This window comes from Anastrepha ludens, chromosome 2 (assembly GCF_028408465.1).
Source record: "Anastrepha ludens isolate Willacy chromosome 2, idAnaLude1.1, whole genome shotgun sequence".
In the NCBI taxonomy this organism is placed as follows: Eukaryota; Metazoa; Arthropoda; class Insecta; order Diptera; family Tephritidae; genus Anastrepha; species Anastrepha ludens.
This window is the reverse complement of record NC_071498.1, coordinates 143,623,657-143,638,116: the sequence shown is the minus strand read 5'-3', so window position 1 is coordinate 143,638,116 and position 14,460 is coordinate 143,623,657. Positions and strand designations below refer to the sequence as shown.

Here is a 14,460-nt window from a genome sequence, read left to right as displayed (position 1 = left end):
AGAAACATATTCAAGTGCGGGTATTGCCGAGAAGTCACTTAGTAGAAATCAACACGCTTACCAGAGTGGAAAATCATGTGAATCAGCTCTACATGACCTTGTTAGCAAGAATGAAGCCGGGCTGGAAGCTGACGAATACACAATGGCCGTGTTCGTGGACATTGAAAGAGCTTTTGATAATGCCCCTTTCAGCTCAATATGTTCTCCTGCCGAACGGCATGGAGTTAATCAAACCATTGTAAAATGGATATATTCCATGCTCTCTGAGAGGCTGTTAACCGCTGGTGAGAACAGTGGCGAACTAATCACCGTCAGGGCCAGGCATGGATGTCCCCAAGAGGGTGTTCTTTCACCGCTGCTGTTGTGCTTGGTCGTAGACTCTCTACTAGCGGAGATGCAGGAACTCGGTTTTCATGCCGAAACATATGCGGACGCTGTCTGTGCGCTAGCATCCAATAAATCCCTGGTGAAAATCGATGACTGGTGCATGAGACGAGGTCTATCCGTTAACCCGAACAAAACCAACATCTTTCTAGTCTTCCAACACTGCAAGGTGTGATACTTGGTTTTTCCGATGAAGTTGAATATCTAGGAGTAATCTTGGATAAGAAACTGACTTTTGGAGACACACGTTTCACTGAAGGTGAATCGCGCATTAAGGATTTTTCAGCAATGTCACAGAGCCTTTGGTAAAACCAGAGGTCTGAAACCTGCTCTGGTCCTATGGATATACACAGCACTTATCAGACCAATCATCACTTATGCCTCTGTGGTCTGGTGGCGACGGAGTATGGTTAAGTCCACACTCCGGGAACTATACAGGCTGCAAAGAAGTGTATGTTTATGCATCACGGGTGCCATGAGTACAACCTCTGGTGATGCCCTAACTGCTATGCTTGATTTGCTCCCGTTGGATCTTAAGATACAAGAGGAAGCAACAAAAGCAATGCGTAGACTCCATAAATATGGTTTCTGGCACGAAGATGGAACTTCGGGACACAGAGAAATCTTTAAGTTGCTATCTGAGCAGTATCAACTCGCAGAGTTTTTGGCACCTAAACATGACCTACTACCGAATGGATTATCGAGAAGAAATGGAGCGGAAAACAAATTGGTGTTTGCAGTGATAGTCATGCTACACCGAAGGCCCTGGAGAACGCGAAGCAAACTTCAAAGATTACTCAAGAATGTAAGACGTTCGGTTGATGGTCGGTATTATCACAGGAGACAACCCATGAAGTCAGCATATAACCACCATTGGAATCATTGAGGACCCGATGTGCCTGTCTCGCCTGGAAGAGGCGGATAGCACTGAGCACTTACTCTGTGAGTGTCCTGCCTTTGCTAGAGCAAGGCTACGAGTTTTGGGTTCGGATGTCGTGAGAATGAGTAATATTCGTTCTCTAAAACTGGAGGATATTTATAGATTTGCCAAAGAATCTGGGAAATTCTCAAAGGACTAACTACCTTGGTCTCTGTCTCTATTCTTTCCTGTTTGTTTCTGTAATACTTTGCTCCTTTCCTCCTTGACTATCTACCCTCTTTTCAGAGTTTTAAATAGAATGGGCTTTTTAGCCTGAGTGTTTTAGCAGCCACCAAATCTCTTGGAGCTCCTTGGCTCGACCCATTCAAATTTCATTCATTTCATTTTGATATCAAAATACTTAAAAAGCCAAAATAACAAGCTAACGCTCTCTATGAGTTTTTCGAACTCCAAATATTCACCTCGTTCCGGGGGAAATACATAAGTGCCTACTTTGAGCAACTAACTAACCGCATTGTTATTTCCTCTGGCAATATTTCCCAACCCTATTCAAGGCATTCGTTAATCTCCAGAAGATCTAATCACCTGACAGCAAAACTGCCAAATGCTCCAAAAAAACACCTGTATTTGAACCACCCGGTATCCAAGAATGCTTATAAAGACAAGCGCGTATACAGACATACCTTCATACAATACGTAAATCAACAGCTTTGATTAACCTCTCGATCGATGATGTCAAATTCAATTTCGCTGTGTTTTTTATCTTAATTTAATTGCTTTTCTTTATTTTATTTATTTGCAAATTCCTTTATCACCTTTTGCTTCACTAGCAGCAAACTTTTGGGAATTATGACTCATGCAAGGCCAATAAATACATTTTTGTATGAATTGTTTACTTACCAAGCGTTTTCATTTCATTTTCAATAAACAAATGGCGTAAAAAACCTACTTAGCCAATACAAAGTGGCATAGATGCTTTCTGAAGTGAAGGTTTAAATATTTTGAAAGTTGCTTGATTTAGTGCCAAATACTCTAATCAATGATTGTAATTATGTACATAAAATATACGCAGTTGTACGAGGGTTGCCTTTTATATTGTGTTTTGCGTACAATGATGAAAACAAATTAAATTTTTTTTTTTTTGCGGTGATGTTGGGTTAAAAATGCCTTCGCACCATATAGTAACCGTCGCGACTACGTGTGTGCTGATTCCATTAAAAATGTTCCTCCTCTTCTCTAGGAATTTTGCCTTCACCCCGGGACTGCTTCCGCATTGCTTCGAGGTAGAGGGCCTAGATAGAACGCCGCCTGTTTTGAGAAACCTATGCTCTTCAGCATAAGTTTCCATTTTACGCTTCTTTTTTCGGATAATATCCTCCACGAAATTTGCGACGGCATTTAATTTTTCTTCGCCTATCATCATTTTCACGATTATTTCTTCAGGTGTAAATACACCAATAGCTCGTTACAGAGCTGTTCTTTCTATGCCATTAAAGTCATTACACTCCCACTTTCGCTTGAACCAATTTTCAAAACATTGTTGCCCCTCAAAACTAGATACCTCCAAAACGAGCCTTTTGATAGCTTCAACAGCTTCTGCAGGATTTGAAAAAAGTGCGTTTCGCATTTTATTGTTGATGCTCGAGGACAAAAATAAGTCATACATAAGTGCAAATCAAGGCTGTAAGGCGAAGGACTTATTAATTCCATATTTTGAGTGCTCACAAACTCTCTTTTGTGAGCCGCTTTGACGATCGAAGCTGGCATAGTCTTGAGGAAGGATGATTATCTTCGACAATTGGTTGTTCTTAATTCTCCGAATACTTCTAGCTACCAAATGGTTGTATACCGCTAAGAACTGTCGGTTTTAAGGCTTTTGCTGTGCCTCAGCTTTGGCTTGGCAACAGTCTCAAATAATTTAGAAACTCCTCTCAATTTCATAATAGTTCTACAATTTATGAAGTCGTTCTTAGGAGTATTCCTATTTTAAAGATCGGAGTTATCTTCCCGTCTAGTGAAGAGTGGAGCTCTAACCCAACATGGATAAATGATGACTCACAAAAATGGTACACAAAATCCCTAACACTAAGTACAGATATCACAATTTTCCATGCGGAGCTATTCGCCATAATGGAAATAGTAGAAATCATATCCAAAGAGGGTTCGAGAAAGTAAAAATGAACCATCCCATCTTTAGCTGCTTGATATGGATTGAGACAATGTCCCGTCAGTATTCCAACCAATATTTTACATTCCTTCCTTGGTAGACTGATAAATCCTATGGGAGGTCGAGGTTCGATCTAGGATGAGTACCTCGGCAAACGGGGTCCTGCCTTAGCAAGCTTGTCAACTCCCTCATTTCCCTCTATTCTCTTGTGTCCTGGTACCCAGTTAATTGTCATATGTCTATTCTCGCTGGGCTCATCCTTCTTGAACCTACACTGCTGCACGCATTCCGAGTAAGTCATTACTACCATTACTGCTTTAATAGCGGCTTGACTACCGATGAAGCTGTTTGTGCAAGGGTCGAGGAGAGTATTTTCCAACATTTATTCAGCTGCTCAAAGAAATGATGTGGCAGGAGAGGCCAGAATCACTAGGATCGTACCGCAGGGCGGCGTCCTCTCACCTCTCTTTTGGCTATCAGCTATTGACGAAGCTTTAACTCCTTTAAACAGGCACGGAGTAAAGGTGGCAGGACCCTTCCCATCAGTAATGGTCGAAATTTTAGAAGGCGAATTGGGTACACTCAGTAGACGGGCTGCCAGTTGCGGTCTCTGAGTCAACTCTGCCAAAACGGAATTGATGCTATTCACCAGGAAATACAAGCCTCAACCTTTTAAGCTTCTAAGACTAAACAACCAGAGTCTTACACTCTAGTCGGAAGTCAAGGAGCTTGGTGTAAGACTTGATCCACTGGAACCTGCACATAGAAAATCGAGTTAAAAATGCCAGTATAGCTTTCTACCCCTGTAAATCTAAGTTCGGCAAAAAATGGGGTCTCAAGCCACGTGTCGTACTTTGGTTGTACAACTTAGTGGTTCTGCCAATTTTGACATACGGTTGCCATTGCTGCTCAGAGCGCTGTTAGGTTGAAGGAGATTGACCTCTAAAGGTAACTTCCTGTAGGACATAGTAAGAGTGGGAGCGGGGGTTTTCTCTAAATCAGTCCATATTTCGGCCTCCTTTAAACTGTAGGAAACGAGCAGCGTTTTTCAAGCAAAGGTTTTCGCAAGCATGCAAAATGCTTCGGGATCACTGTTGGGAGGGAAACATTAATATTTTTTCCGATAGTCAAGCTGCGATCAAGGCCCTGTCGTCGCCGTATTGCAGCTCTCTTCTGGTGAACTCCTGTAAGGAGGAACTCAAACGTCTCTAACGTGCAGAAAACATTGCCTTTATCTGGGTTCCTGGGTATAGGAATATAGAGAGAAATTAAATTGCTGATGAGCTTGGCAGGAAAGGGTCAGAGCCGGTTTCAGTTGTCCCCATCTCAGACATCGGTGTGCCTTTGACAGTTGTTAAAGGGAAACTGCACAATTTCTTTCTCAAAAAAGAGCAAGACAGATGGAGGTATGTCTCATCGTGTGCTATCTCAAAAGCACTATAGTCTCAATACGACAGAAACAGGATGCTTAAGGTGATGGAAACTCCCCGCCATTCCAAGCTCATTGCGGTATTCACTAGTCACTAAGTGATTGGAACTCGTGCGGAGAAGATTGGACTTCCGTACAACTCCTATTGCAAAAGCTGTGGAGATACTCCGACCCTGGCGACTAGGCGCATGAGATTCCTTAGCGTGCCCTTTGGGGATGGCCTGAGGAAATTATCCAGCCTAGATCCCCTTTCTCTCCTCCACTACATCAACAGCACTGGATGGCTATGGATGGTTTCTCTTCCCTAAATTTTTCGCAGTAAGTGGTTCATGGTATCAAAACGACGCGTAGGTGCTACTGTGATACTCGTGCCATCTAACCTATCTTGTAACACGCACAGTTCCCTCATCCTTTGGTGCACAGGCAGTCTGAATAAAGGAGTTCCAACTTCGCACTGAACATTCGGTTGGGATGGACGATCTGAATGGACGAAATCCAAAGTCGCACTGCTAAGGCGGACGGGAAGAGCTAGTTTCTATCTAATAGACAACGTTCTACAGTGATTGAATAGCAGCCTGTTGAAAGTTTTCATGTTAACACAATTTTTATTTGAGTTGGTAGTTCGTTAAAACATTTTAATCATTTATAGAATATATTTTTCTTATCAACTTTGGTTCTAAACAGCGGCAGTCTAAAACTACTTCTTTCCCTGAGTAAATATTACTGGATTTCGTTTATGCATCTTAGGTTATCTCTCAAATAATTCATAGCGCATTAAAATATTTGCTGTTTCACGCTGAGCCAATACAAATCTTCGATAATTTCTTGTATGAATGTATCATAACGCTTATTCAAAATGAATCGCATAGATCTGTTTTGCATTTTTTCGGAGTTTCCCTACTTGCGTGTCGCTGTCCATGAAAAAGTCGTTTGACAGTAAATCAAGTGTGGCTCCAATATTGATTTGTAAACCGGACTTTTATAACACTTTCAATGTTTTCATCATTGACATTAGAAGGCCGAAAACAAGCAAATTTTCCAGAATTTTTCTTGAGAAAACTTTTAAATTTATTGTTCTAAAAATGTATACACATATTGTGTTACCTTTTAACTGTATTTTAAGACTTAGTATTGTTAAAAATATTTATTTGAAAAGGAGCTACAGCTGATCTCCGGGAGCTCCTCTCAAAAAAGACGTTTTCCGGTTACTACTATATCTCTGAACTGGGTCCTCTGAAATTAAAAAACGAAAAATATTTAGTTAAAGCAATGCTAAATCTAGGTATTAATGGAAGGAATAAGCAAAATAAATTTGTTTGCCAAAATGGCGGTTTCTCAAAAAAAAAAAAATAGATTTCTGACCAAAATTTCGGCCTAAAATTGTTTATAAAAACAATTATTTATCGATGAGAAAAAATATTCGCTTAATTACTAAAACCTATATTTAAGAAGCTCGTGTTAAAATTTGAGACTAATCGATATAGCCGCTTTCGAGTAATGTTGGTCATCGACTTTGAAAACAAAATTTTGAGAAAAAAGTTAAAGTTTGAAAAGCATTTTACATAGGATACAATTTTTGTTTTTACCTTACATAGAGTTGTCTGTTCCAATACCATATAATACACCCTCCGCCGCTTCGGCAGCTTCTAGTAATTCGAACTGATGTTGTCTGCGGGCCATTCTTCCATCTCGGGTGCTTTTACGTGCTCTGAGATCGGAAATGTTCAGGCGGAACTGAGATTTCCTCTTGTTCTTTACATTTTTTCGCCGAGGCACTGAACCTACTTTCACCTGTTTCAGTTGTTTTTAGATTAAAAACATTTTTGCGTTTTTTTGTTCTCGTATGTTAAGAGATTTTCTCATTTCTCTAGAATACTTCATTTTTACGAAAAAATTATAAAAAAAAATATGAACGAGCTTACAAATTTACTGCTTGGCTTAGCTGCTTACAGGGTTTGATGCTGATCATCTTTTTCCACTCTCGAGGCATCGTCCACAAGAAGTTTGTACCTCCAGGAAGCACTGTAAACGCGGCATTTTACAAAGAAGTGATCCTTCGGCTGAAAAACCGCGTCGCCCGGGATCGGCCTGACCTCGTCAACAATTGGACCCTTCATCACGACAATGCGCCGGCGCACACCGCCTTCCTCTGCACCTCTGCATTAGCCAAGAGGGGGGTTCCGGTGCTTCCCCACCCTTCCTACAGCCCAGACCTGTCCCCTCCGGACTTCTTCTTGTTCCAGCGCCTGAAAAGAAAGCTGAAGGGGAGGCGTTTCGAACGAATTGAACGCGATTCCGGCGGATGAGTTTAAAAAATGTTTCCTGCAGTGGAAGGACTGCTACCAGCGGTGTATTGACGCTCAATGGTCCTATTTTGAAGAATATTAATTAGTTGTGTAAGCCAAAAGGTTTAATAAAACTGCCTAAAAGAAATAAGGCTCATCACTTTTCAATCAAACCCTGTATACTGACTACCACTCTTAAATATTTTCCAGTTTGGGGAGAGAAAAATAAGAATTTACCTTTCAGATATAAAAAAAAAACATAAAACAAAAAAAAACTGTATATAATCCCTTAAATGGCATCACCACCACGAGCACATCTACAGTCTGTCATGCGAGAATTAAAATTGTCAAGTCTTCTCTCACACATTCTTGGATTGAATTCAACAATTTCGATCCGAATGCTGTGCTTCAGCTGTAGAATCGTTGATGACTTATTCACACATACTTTACTTTCCAAAAACCCCAATCTACCAGTAGTTTTTCTATCCTGGGCAGAATCAATTTCTTGAAATTTGTTCACAAACCTTTGAGTTGTCGACTCATTCGTACAATTATTTACACCAAAAAAATAAAGAATTTGGTGATATGTTCTTTTTAAAAATCCGCCATTCTCACAATAAGTTTTCGTTGTTCGGTCGTGTATCGCAAATCTCAAAGATGACATAAAAAACAGGTACCGTCTAGGAATTATTCACTACTGACTTCTAGGCGTTACTTTTGAAAGATTTTTTAAAAATCTTAATTTTACTATCTTTGCATACATATACTTGAGTTTTTTTTTGTTTTTTCATAACCCCGGGGTAAATTTTAACCTCGAGGTGGTAATTGAGTAACCAAAGGTGGGCTGTACTTCGATAAGTCAGCATCTTGGTGTAATTGCAACGCATTTAACGTCTTGAAGCGATGGATTAAGAAATTGTCTAAATTTTACAAGCAAACGGTTTCTTATGTATGAAAGTATAAGTAAGAAGCCATTCTTAAATATTTTATATAAAATGTAATGAAGAGATTTCCACACGCGCGAGATCGAGACAATAAAAATAATAATAATAATAATTTTAAATAAAAAATGTAAGTGAATAATCATCGCACTCAGCTTTTCTCAATGAAGTGGACTTTTTGAAGCCTACATTTAGGCTCAAGTAAATTCAATGAATTAGCAAAATGATAAAGTGACTAATGTTTGTATGAGTAATTGATACCACATACCAAATGTATTATGTTTCTACAAATTTAATGAGTGCACACAGTAAATATTTCCTAGAACAGGCAACGGAAATGACAACAGTGTTAAGAAAAGTTTAAATCAAAGAAAGAGGAAACAAAATTACTAATAAAATTTAAAAAAATTACTAAAAACTACGAGTGAATGAACTTAATAGATATATGTAATTAAAAAAACTGTGCACACACATATGTATGTATGTGTATATTTATATACAAATGTGTATGTGTATGGGCGATTAGTACCTAAAATCTCCTAAGTATAACTAAATTAACAATAAAAGTATGAAGTAAAAAAAAAATATATGAATAAACGTATGTGTATGTATTCGTGAGCATAAATTTACAAACAATAACCGTTACACAAAATCTAGTGCCGAAAATTTAGAAGTGTCACGACGAAATCTAGTCAAAATAAAATTAACTTAATAAAACAAAAATGCAAAAGCACGCAACAACTGCGTCACAATGAATGCTACATTGATTTCGTACTCAAAAATTAAAAGCAAAACATTACAAATACACTCAAAATTGGCTATCATGCACCGAGTGGCACGTACTACTAGAAATCGTATTGACAGAGATCGCGCATAAAACAGAGCTGCGGCTAGCGCACTATTCCAACGCTGTCATACCTACGTATTTATTGATGTGTGTGTCCGAAGCAAAGTCAACGTCAGCGTCAACGTCAGCGCCAACGTCATAGTGATCTCGATGACGACAACAAAAAATCGCGAAAACACTTAACCACACATACACCAGCCACTCTTGTTGGGGCGGAATAGCGAGAAAGTAATAACAACAACACAAGCAACAGCAATGCAGTGCAGTCAAGCATTTCACTTGCATACCAAATGCATTGTAGCTTTGTATTAAATAACAATAGCACATCAAGTAGCATAGAACCAGACAAATAGACGGATCGGTAAACATATACACACACACACACACACACACATGCAAATGGATAGTGAAAAAGTGTGATTAGCATGAGATAGGCACATTCCTATGTTGCCGAGAGGCGTATTTCAATTAGACTTGACGCCAGTTTTTCATCGTCTCATCGCTGCCCATTCATATTTTGCGATGAGAGAAAGAGAGCGAAAGAGAGAATAAGAGTGATCTCTCTAATTTTTTGATCAGCACATATTTATTGTTAACAGACTGTTAAAGTCTCTGTGAAGAGAGTGGCACTGAGAAAAATATTGGCGCAATTTTTCGTATGAAATTTTTTTTGTTTCCGCTTGAAAATTTATGTTAACACTTAACAGAGAGGTACAGACAATACAAATTATTATTATTATTATGAGAAGATTTGGTAAGGTGACGGTCCATTGCGCCCCCTTTTTGTATTGAGAGTTTTTCTCTGAGCCCAACTTCCACAATAAATTTTAGTATTCGCTCTACTTTACTGAGTTTTACATATTTTCTTCTCTGATAAAAAGGGTTCGTAAGATAAGGTTCGTAAGATAATAATTCAATCTACTGTTCGAGATTCTGTGAAGATTATAAAATTATTCTTCTTTAATTACATACAATATTTAAATCGGTTTAGGTTAAGACTGCCTACCATTGATTGTGAATGCGATACGCCCGCTATATCGTCCCAGTAGGAGCTTCCTTGCCTTTACTATTCATTTCATCTACTTCCGGACTAAGAGAGGAGAGGTTACCCTTTCTTACGTCAATTTATCTACCAACCGTCTACCTGGCTAATTTACCATATCTAACATTTCCGTCCCAGTAATTTCTATGAGTCTAGGATAGTCTAATTTTTCTGCTCTCAGCTTACCAAGGCATTCCAGCAGCAGTTTTGATGTAACCTGGAAAGAGTTCAGAACTTTGTTTGCTGGCCTTGATTGCCTGGCTATCAGTTAGGATGCTACTGAGCATTTTTCTCTGTATGTGTTCTGCCTTTGCTAGAGCAAATATACGAATTTTGGATTCCGGTGTCATGAGAACGAGTAAAATTCGTTCTCTCAAACTGGTGTGGAGATATTTTCAGATTTGCAAAGATGTTTTCATGTTTTAGAACACGAATTTCTCAATTTTTTTTTTTTAATTGGAAAGAGTAAACCCTTACGAACTGAACTCAAAAGTATACAATAGATAATAAAGGGTGATCATATTAGAGGTATTGGGTTTTAAATTGAGGAAAAACAAGGAAAACTCAAATTGATTGGGCAATATTTATTATTTTTGTATAGAACCATTTATGATATTTATTTCTTAAAGATAATCCCTTTAAAATGTTAGCCGCAGCTCTCCGTAATTCGGCCGTCTGTAACCGCCAATTTTGCATGACTCACGACTCGCTGAAGGACTTCGGTCGGTATCTCGTGAACAACTTTAGTAATGTAGGCTTCCAATGCCTTGATCGAAGCTGATTTATCCACAAAGCATTTAGACTTTACATACCACCACAAATAACAGTCCAAAGGTGTGATATCATACGATCTTGGTGGTCAATCCACTGGTCCGAGACGAGAGATAAATTGTTCACGGAAACGAAGACGCAGTAAATCCATTGTTTCACGGGCTTTATGGCAAGTAGCGTGCCGTCTTATTGAGACTACGGATTGCATGTTGTGGAGATCACGGGCTTCAATTTCTGGCAACAAAAAGCCATCCGTCATGGCCCCATAGCGTTCGTCATTTATTGTTACATTTTCGTCGCCCTGTCTTTGAAGAAATATGTGCCGATAATTACTCCAGCCATAGGCCGCGCCAAACGATTGTTTTCAATGGATGTAATGGCTGTTCTGGAATGGCTTCGGGTTGCTCTTCAGCCCAAATAAGGAAATTATTGACGTAGCCACTAAGCCAAAAATGGGCCTTGAAAGTTGGCCTGAGCGCGCGATGCACACTTTTCACAGAGCGTCGATTTTCGTAATACAATTCAACGATTTGTAAACGTTGTTAAGACTTAGGTCTTTCCATGATGAAATGCGAATGAATACTGAAAAAAATTATGTATTTAGTTTGACAGTAATCGTGATCTGTCAAAAAAACCCTATTGGAAAAAGTACTTCCAATCTGATCACCCTTTATTTTGCATACTTCATCCTCTAATATGGTATTATCAGCCGCTGATCATCGGTATAAGCTTAAATGTGACATAAAAGCAACTTCTTTCTTTACTACTTTTTCTGGATTACTTTTCATTGCGGCTATATCTAATTTCCCTAGTTTCGCCTATTCAGCAGGTCAATTCACTAGGTGACAAGCAGAGAAAACTACTCCTTATCAAAACGAGTTTTATGACACGAATTACTTCAGAAAGTCGATTCATTTGTCAATTTCCGTATTGAAATTTTTACTTATCTTTTTAGACTGTTTCAATTCCAGTTAAGCACTGGTTTGGAAGGGCATAGCTTTTGTTTTGGGAATTCGGAAAAATATAGAACTTTGAGGACCTCTTTCAGACCAAATTAATTTCACTTTAACAAATTTGGTCTCAGAGAAATTATTTTCATATAAAAATATATTAAAATTCTATTTATGGATTACTTTTTAATGATTGTCCTGAAATCCAATAATTTTTAACTACGGATATAAAAAGTGCATGTTAAACCGGAACATGTTTTTATCTAAAAATTCCAGGGGTATGAAATAAAAATAGTTCCAGGGGCAAATAAAGAAATTTTTATTTATTCTAAGATTCCCAGGTGATCTTATCATCGACCCATTTTCGAAAGTGTTGTCTTAATCATTTCGCATATTTTTTCAAATCAAAATTTTAAGTACACAGATATTCAAAATAAGTAACCATACTGGTATGACTAACGAAAATGATTGAAATATACTAAATGACGAATACAATTCTTAAAATCTATAAGGTAAAAACTTGATTCTCCATGAAAATTAGTCGAACAGATAAGAAGTATCTGAAGTATTTCGTCACTCAACATAAATATTGGCGCTCTTAATTACAGTGTCAACAAATGATATTGCCGATTGCGGTTAAGCGAGAGCCTCGAACCAAAAGTCATAAATAAAAGTAAAATAGAAAATACCAACAAAGAAGTTAAACAGTTGAAAGCCGAATAGGCGGTGAGCAGTCAAGTGTGGTGAGTATTTTTTAAGAGGGTAACAAAAGGTAGTTTACTCACAAAGAAAAGGAAAGACCTCGTATTGAGCAGTAAAAAGTGAGAATAAACAACCAACCAATCAACAACAACAAAAGCATAATCAGGTACCTAGCTACTAATTAAACGCAGCTGAGTTGTTGCTCAGCAAAATGTATGGCAATCGCAGCATTGCGGCCAACGCCAACGTCAACTGCGCTGTCAACGCCAATAAAGCCGGTCCAACTTTACGTTGTGGTGGAGTTGAACCAACAAATGCCGGCTACAACAAACCCACGGCGATCGGCTCCGTAACAACAACAATGACCACCACACCAATGCCAATGAGAGTAACGGCAGCACCAACACCACTAGCAATGAGAGATGGAGCGACGTCGATGGGAGCAAATAATATGACAATGACGAGAAATGCGGTTGGAGAAAAGTTGGAAAAGCAAAATACAACAACAACAAAAGTGTCGCCTACGAGTGGAGCGGCTGCGACAGCAACAGCGGCAAAGTCAGTAAATGCATACGTTAGCAGAAATAAAAATTCAGTAGAAGGTGGACCGCGTGCGCATACGGATGTAACGGATTACGAGTTGTTAAGCAGACAACAAACAAAGCAACAGCAGCAGCAACAAGAACAAAAGCAAACAGTGCGTCAATTGCAATTGACAACAAATCCACAGGAACAACAACGAAACTTATTAAATTTGCAAGTAAATAATAATAGTGCGACAAAAACCAAAGCAACGGCCGCAACAGTTGCTCGTAGCAATAATAATTTCGGTCAAACCTCATCGGCGACGATTTATCTAAATCAGAAAAACAACAACAACAACGTAAACGTGAACGTGAACGCGAGTGGTAACGCAAATTACGCGCGACAGCCGCAGCAAACGCAAAATAATTACGAGTCGAGCGCGAGTGCTAACGCCTACGCTGAACAAGATCGCTACAACAACAATTATAGCACAAACAACACAAATCAGCAGGCCGACAGTGGAGAAGGATACTACGGTTCATCACTGTCTAGTTATCCGCAACAACAACAACAAGTACTCGGCTACAGCACCAACAATAACAACGCCGAATACTATCAACAGGTGTGTGCAAGGGTTGTAAACAAAGGCAAACAAACAAAAAAATGCTTAATCTAAAAAATAAAAAAAAAAAAAATAAATCATTGAACTTTGTGGGTTAATGCAAAACGCTAAAACGACACAGATCGAGCTTACGCCCCTCCCCCTACCGTCTTCTACGCAAAAAGGGCCAGGCGGCAGTTCGTCGGTGTCGTATAACAGCTTCTAAAAACGTTTGCAATATCTTTGCTTTGCTGCTACTAAATTAACATTTCGCAACTAATGAAAATGTTAATGAACTTCACACGCCAGGCAGCCAGTCGGCCAATTACTATATATGTATATGTATTATATTATATATATAAGTATGTATGAATAGGTATAATAACAAATCAGCCACTTCAACACTTTTACGCGCACTCACACACACACACACACGCACGCACTCAAGGAGCGTACGCTTGAGAACGCACTCATAGCTGGCCAAAAAGAGTCAGCCCAACAGAAATGCTTGCCGGCCAGAACTATGACGCTCTTTTACCATCTTCCCCTCATCTGCCTCTCTATTTCGTCACCACAGTTCATTAAATACCTCGACTTCAGAACACTTTGCTTTCTGCGCTTCTTGCGGTTCTTCTTGTTTGTTGGCACTTTTATGACTGCCAGCTCGCCGTTGTCTTGCACCATTGTGGTTAAAAACAACAACAACTTAGTGGCAGTGGCAGTGGCAATGGCTGTTTAGGCCATTTGCCTTCCCTGCTGTAGAGCCTTTCATGGCAGCTGATGTGGCACGCGCAATGTCCCAACAACGTGAGAGAGGAGAGTTACAGCGGGTTAGACGAGATGACAACGTCAACAGCGCGGTGTGCATGTCAACATTTTCTAGTTCTGGTTTTCCCGTTGCACGTCGAGTGTGTGAAGTGACTAGGCTAGACTAGC

General features: G+C 39.2%; 1 protein-coding gene across 5 annotated transcripts in view; it reads left to right on the top strand.

Annotated features, from left to right (window-relative positions):
• Nucleotides 1-14,460, top strand: part of LOC128855480 (filamin-A) — a 184,323-nt gene that overhangs the window by 15,511 nt on the left and 154,352 nt on the right. For 2 of the 5 annotated variants that reach the window (XM_054090423.1, XM_054090422.1), the window contains exon 1: nucleotides 12,324-13,545. The exons of 1 other annotated variant lie outside the window; for it this stretch is intronic. In XM_054090423.1, the coding sequence (XP_053946398.1) occupies nucleotides 12,610-13,545 (936 nt within the window). In that variant the 5' untranslated portion in view covers nucleotides 12,324-12,609. Of the gene's footprint in view, nucleotides 1-12,320; nucleotides 13,546-14,460 lie in introns of those variants that run through there. 2 more of the 5 variants (XM_054090420.1, XM_054090421.1) reach the window with 2 other exon arrangements.